Source organism: Acanthochromis polyacanthus, chromosome 7 (assembly GCF_021347895.1).
Source record: "Acanthochromis polyacanthus isolate Apoly-LR-REF ecotype Palm Island chromosome 7, KAUST_Apoly_ChrSc, whole genome shotgun sequence".
In the NCBI taxonomy this organism is placed as follows: domain Eukaryota; kingdom Metazoa; phylum Chordata; class Actinopteri; family Pomacentridae; genus Acanthochromis; species Acanthochromis polyacanthus.
Window position 1 is genome coordinate 29536921 of NC_067119.1, and position 6796 is coordinate 29543716.

A 6796-nucleotide genomic window follows, 5' to 3' on the forward strand; every position below is an offset into this window, starting at 1 on the left:
CTCAGAGCATAGAATTTATACACAGATCGGATCGTTTTGTAGTTTTGCACCAAATATCTCAGCGGGACCGGAAGTACGATTTCTGATTTGCACCTGTACATTTCGGATTTGCACCTGTTGATTTCGGATTTGCACCTGTACATTTCGGATTTGCACCTGTAGAAAACAGAGAATGTGTGACTCGTGGGGAGGATTCGAGTGGTTGTAAGTAGCAATTTGTGTATTTTAGTGGTAAATTATTTCACATACTTATTGCACAAGTTCACATTCAGATTTGCACATATTCAAATTCTCACCTCAACTTCACTTCTTACAATACAGGTGCACAAGTATGTTTTGCACTTAGTGTGCTGCAACAATAGGTGCAAAATGTGAGCGTGTCAGTGTTGAAATATGTGACTTGTAGAGAAGGATTTGTACACCTGTAAATATGATTTGTGCACCTGTAAATATGATTTGTGCATCTGTAATTACGATTTGTGAATGTGTATTTTTGTGTTGTATTTGTGGGAAGAAAAAAAATCGACACATACAAAAAATTATTTTACAAGTACACAACTGATAGAGTGTGGGAAATCAGATTTGCTGATACACATACAAATTCAATGTACACATACAAATTCAATGTACACAACTACAAATTCGATGTTACAGGTGTTCAAACATTTTGCATCTGAAATACCTCCATACAGAGTGGCTAATCGGGAGGACCAGGACAATTCCTGGTGGGCCGGTCTGATGTTTGGGCTGCAAGGGCCAGCCTTCACTTTTTGTTTGTTTTCTTTTTGCCGGTGTTCAGTCATGGCACTGGTCTGATCACGTATACTGGTGCAGCAGTCCCTCCACTGGCAGCTCTTTCTTCTTTTCTTTTTTTTGCAGGCACACCCTGACATAACACGTCCATCCACACAGTCAGAGGTGTTTAAAAGATGGAAAACAGAACGAGCAACGCTGGCGCGAAGAAAGCAAGAATTAAAAAGAGGAAAGCTCTGGAAACGCATGCAGCCAAATGTGCTGAAATTGTAGACTTTTTCACTAAAACAAGCTCGCGGTTTGAAACGTCAAATGAGGACGAGGAAACGGTATGACAAGATATTAAACTTTGCCTTCAAACCACCGTTCAAATTCATTATCAAGTCAATGAATTGTGTGACATTGTGGCATATCACATAACATTATACAATTTAAATAATAGTATGATGCGACTCCACATATCATTGAAACTTTGTCTTGTAGCCCCTCAAAGTCTGAAGAAATCCAGCACCAAGCAGCAGCCATGAGCCCACAAGTCCAGAGTGGTTCATTGAGTGAATATTGTTCAAATGAATATAATGGAGAATGTGGTGTAGACCTGCTCTATATGAGAAGTGCCTTGAGATGCGAGATGATTCAGCACTACATTAATGGAACTGACCTGAACTGATCAGAATGCTTTGTAAAAAGAGGAGATTTGTGTTTAGAAGTATGAGTATTTTTAAAATGTGATTTAGGGTCAGAAGCAGAGCCAGGAGCCAGTAGTGATGAGGGTGAGGGGATTACCCCTGTCAGTGTGGAAGGAACAGGTGAGCTGTTGGAACAGAGTGTTTGAACAAGCAAGCATTCGTTCCAGTATAATTACTTTCTATGCCCAAAAAATAGCAGTGACCCGTTTAATTTTTTAAACATTAAAACTAAGATAGTAAATACAGGAAGCCCACAAATGAACTCAAATTGAATGAAAGTAATATGAAATAAGCCTACAAATTTTGCCATTGAAAATACCTTAATTGGTTAATTCAAAATGCCTGTACAGATTATTTTTTTATTGTGATACAGGTGCAGGCGAGTCTAGGGAAACTATAGGAAGTGTGAAAGGAGAGCAGAGTCTCCTCAGGGACTGATCACAGCAGTAGAACCTGAACCACAAGTTAGGGATGAGACGGATGAAGATGAGTCGGTTGATGGTTTTGATTACTTTGCTCACTCTCAGTCACAGGATGTACATACATACATGTTGATGTTGTAAAGAATAGTGTTGGAGATTTGCCCTTTAACTCATGTTCTCATGTTTGTGAAATCTAAGCAGGCGTAAACTAACCCTGACGTCACCCGTTGGTTTCAACGCCGAGAAAATGAAGCCCGGATTTTGCTACTTCCTGGTTGCCGTTTTGGATTTTTTGGAGCCAATGACGTAAAAAGCGTCATCAAACAGGCTGGACCGGAGAGCAACTAGGGGCAGGATTGGCAGAGGACTCTCTTATCCCGCCCACATTTTACCGCAGAGACTTCTGTTGCTGTCTATCAAGTATAGCCACACCCCCTGGCTCCGCCAACTTTAACGATTTATTTAAAATTCAGTATTGATTTATTTTAAGATCGGCCACCTGATCTCTCATTTTGACCATGAAAACTAACGGGAAAAAAATCCTGAGCCGTAGAAAATCAGTCGATCACATTTTATTTCTTCCAAAAATGAATTGGGGTCTATGGAGAAAAAGCTTTTTGGAGCCAACCCTAGCGGACGGTGTGATATTGCAAGTTTTTGACACTTCCGGGTTGGCTTCAATTCTGGAGCCAGATGCTACGTCCACTATATATACAGTCTATGGATCTAAGTTGTGCTGGAAATGCTTCCTTGCAGAGGAAAAAGAGATGATAGTTTTATTAGAAAGTGCAACACTTTTTATTTTTTAAATTTCCATCCATCCATCCATTCTCTATACACCGCTTTATCCTCACTAGGGTCATGGGGGGTGCTGGAGCCTATCCCAGCTGACTCGGGTGAAGGCAGGGGATACCCTGGACAGGTCACCAATCTGTCACAGGGCTACATGTACAGACAAACAATCACACTCACATTCACACCTACGGACAGTTTAAAGTAATCAATTAACCTCAGCATATTTTTGGACTGTGGGAGGAAGCCGGAGTGCCTGGAGAAAACCCACGCATGCACAGGGAGAACATGCAAACTCCATGCAGAAAGATCCCAGGTCCACCCCGGGAATCGAACCAGGGATCTTCTTGCTGCAAGGTGAAAGTGCTAACCACTACTGCACTCTGCAGCCCTTTTTTAAAAAATTTAAAATGAAATATTTTTATTTATTCTTTTAATTCATTTTTTAAGGTCTGGATATCTGTGAACACTTATTTGAACAGAATATAGATTCTGATATTGTTGAAATGTACGTGCTGTCAATAATAATGTTGGAGATGTGCACTTATGTTGAAATAAATCCACATTGTGAAGCAACCCTTACTTCCACTGAATTGGAACTATTTTAGAAAAATACGCTGATTACAAGGTTATACATAAAAGTGTGCTATTGTAGACTTAACATGTAAGGTTATACTTACATGATTTTAATGATAATAGGTCGTGATCTAAAGTGGGCTGAGCTCCAGGGGTGAAAATGAATCCTACTCCGGCCCTGATCTGGTACGATATTTAGTTTGGATTATATTCATAGTTGAGAACTGTATGTTTAGCCGAACATAACAGCATGTGCAGGGCTGCTTTCTTCTCGGTGTTGCGTTATTTGTCTTTCTATCTCCTCTGTCCTCTTGTCTGTCCTTTGCCTCTAAACAGTTTTCTGAACGCTGAGCTTGCTTAGCGGCTACAATGCAGAGATTTCATTGGCTGAGTAGCGTCACGTGGGATGCCTGAATTCGTATTGGTCTGTGTGTTTCCTGAGCTGATAACCAACGACGTAAACACTGGAAAAGCTGCGCTGGGATAATAGAAACGACCTGTGATATTTAAAACGTCATTACAATTTACTGATTACAGGTCTGGGGGAACCTGTTGACCAGCCCCACTAGACACCGGGACAGTGTCCGGTATGCCAGATGGCCAGTTTCCACCCTGGTTACAGCTATGTTCAGCATATTCACAACACATGTACAAGCCCTTTGTTTGTTCAGGTGTTGTTTTTTCCACCTTTTCACACCAACTGTAAAAACTTCTTTAAATGGAAGCACATATCTTCATTGTGTATCTAAAAGAGGAACACAGCTGAACAAAGTAGACTGAAGTACTTCTTAGAACTGACGAGGCTGTAAACTTCTGTCATGAGCCATTGTTAGAGTTTTAATAACCAAAGAATAGCGCAATAAACTTACATTATGCCATATTTACAATTTACACATTAATATAAAGCTTGCAACACATTTATAAATTAATAGATTTTACATTGAAGTGCATTATTTCCTTTTAGGTTTTGAGACAGCTGTCGGTCTTTTTTTAGTTAGACTGAACAGACAAAATGTTCCCATACAGAACACAATCAAGTCCTGACTTCAACGTCATCTGTGGTAGAAAGCCATGAAAGGAATGTGTGAGAGGTGAACACCTCCAGCTCCACAGGAAACCTCCGATCCAGCCTGACTGCAGCTCAGAAACAAGCCCAGGTCTAGATCAGGCAGCGTGTTGGCCACCCCATCCCCCCACCCATCACCGTCTGCATGCTTCAGAGCTGTTAAAGAGGGCTTTTCACCCAGTGGATCCCTGTTGGAGAAAAATCCCACACGTCGCATGTTTACCAAGCTGACACTGCGTTCAGCGCCACCCCAAACCTCCTGCAGACTATGGAAAAGGAACAGCAGATCCACTCTGAGCTCCACCACATCACCCCGAGACCCCAGACTGAACCTGAAGGAGGCAAGAGACAACTGGGTTACAAGCAGGGCTTAGATATTTGTGTCACTTAAGGAATTTGGGTTAGAAGCCGTTTGTACCTCGTAGGAAGGCTGCGCTTTGCCATGGATGGAAGCATGGGGCGGATGTCCAGATGTTGTGGGTTGAAGAGGTGAAGGTGAAGCTCAGCTCTTCTAACTATCAGTGATAAAATCTCCCTGGTGAGGACAATCTCCACGCCTGCATCTGGTGACGGACAGAAGAAGCAGTTGAAGTGTCTGTCAGAGTCGCGGCGCATCACATCCACTCACACCAGGTTCAAACTCAGGAATAGCAGTCAGATCTTCACCACAGATGTGATGTTTCTGCTCCCAGTGCCTTGCTAATCTGTCAGCAGGATATCTCAACCATCCTGGGAGGGGACATTAAGCCAGCTCATTTGTATGCAGATAACACAGTCTTCTATACAGCTGCATTAATTGAGCCATTAACACCCCCCCAAAACTGCTTTTCAGCTGTCAATTCTGCTCAGAAAAACAGCCTGTGACATTTGCCAGAGGACAATCCTTCACAGTGTCTTTCAGCACTATGTGTGCTTAGTGTGTGGCTGCTTAAGTATCTGCTCTATCTGTGTTTTGCTAAATTGTGTACTCATCTATGCTCCAATTCCCTTCCTTTTATCTAAATAGGCCTTATTATCTGGGAATATTACACATATCTCTGCAAAACTGCTGCAGCCGCCTGCTCTTCTGTCATCCACATTGGAAAAATTTTAAGGATGGTTTTCAATGAGTATCTAAGTGAATTTGATTATTAAAGTAAAAGGATTTCTGGAGCACTGTTTCTACTTCTATTTTACTTAAAATCATATGAGTATCACATACAGCTTTTCATGGTAGAAATTTCGTAAATCCAAATCAGCTGGATCAAAAGCCATTCAACCAAAATGTTAACTAGCTGATGGCATCAAGTTGGACAATGTTTCACCAGTGTTACAGGCCTGTGTCCTCAGGGCCTGTCGGGGGCTGATGTTCATAGATGTGAGGATTGCTTTGATTACACAACAGCTGCATTTATATGTTACACTGATGTCTGTTTAGTAGAATTAACCACCCTGGACATCAGCCTGATCTTCACTTTTCCCTGACTGGCCTCTACAGCCTCACCCACTAAGAGGTGGTTCAACACAACCCAACAACATCCAGTCACACAGTGTAAGAAGTTTCCTGTGAAATGAATCTGTCGTACCTGCTCTCAGTAGGCCTTGAATCCCTTTAACGCTCCTGCAGTTCACTCCTTCCTGACAGCAGCGATAAACCCGCCGCATAAAGTTGAAAAGAGATTTTCCCGGAAAAACCAAACCCCGTGAGGATCCAGGTGAAAATGGACGAACACGGAGCTGCAACAGTGTTCCATTATCACTGGGAGCTTGTTGCATATTTTTCAGCCAAGGTGCCGTCAGCTCTGCGCATCGCTCCCGGTGCGCCTCCGCGATCCTCCTCCGAGACGCCGCCGTGCGTAAAGCTGGTTCGGGGGATTCGTGCGGAGTTTTGGACAACTGTGACAGAAATTCCAGCGTGTCCACCGCGCGACCAAATACTCCAAAGTTACTTGTCGTCGCTGTGATGAGAAATGAAACAATCCAAATGCAGGTTGAAGAGGCCATGGTGCAATCCAAAGTCTCTGCCTTCGGTTCTTCAAGCAGCTTCTCGGTGACGCCACCTCTCCAAACGTTCGTGGAGTTTGGTGTGCGGGCTATATACCCTCTGACAATGGGGGCAACAAACCACTTAAAATTTGAATCCCTCCTCTCAGTCCCTGCCCCTCTTTTTGTCCGTGCCCTTAACCACCCATTTGACCCCCACTGCTTTCTTTTAATGCGCCTGCATAATGAGGCGCCCCGAAGAGCGCCGACCTGTACATTCACATTCAGCTACTTAGCTAATGACTCTAATTACTCCATATTTAGATAATCAAGAGCTATCTTATTTACAGCACATGCAGCACAGAAACATGCGCCCAGAACATGAACAATAACATTTTAAAAAGCATGTGTGGCTTCAACAGCGATGCGCACGTACTGCTTTAGACCATTTTACAACGAGGCGTTAAACTGAGAGTGGAAAACAAAGAGAGTCGGATTGTGAGGGTCACATGCAGGCATCTAATGACCCTAAGAAG

The 6796-nt window shown here is 42.8% G+C and overlaps 1 protein-coding gene across 1 annotated transcript; it reads right to left on the bottom strand.

The window, feature by feature from the left end:
- Window positions 1-4049: 4049 nt before the first annotated feature.
- si:ch211-170d8.2 (uncharacterized protein LOC571755 homolog) lies at window positions 4050-6739 on the bottom strand. Its single transcript, XM_051950459.1, has 3 exons — window positions 5864-6739; window positions 4717-4861; window positions 4050-4630 (listed from the first exon to the last, which is right to left on the bottom strand). The coding sequence occupies exons 1-3, from the start codon at window positions 6279-6281 to the stop codon at window positions 4285-4287; spliced, it is 909 nt and encodes a 302-aa protein (XP_051806419.1). The 5' UTR covers window positions 6282-6739; the 3' UTR covers window positions 4050-4284.
- Between the last annotated feature and the right edge of the window lie 57 nt (window positions 6740-6796).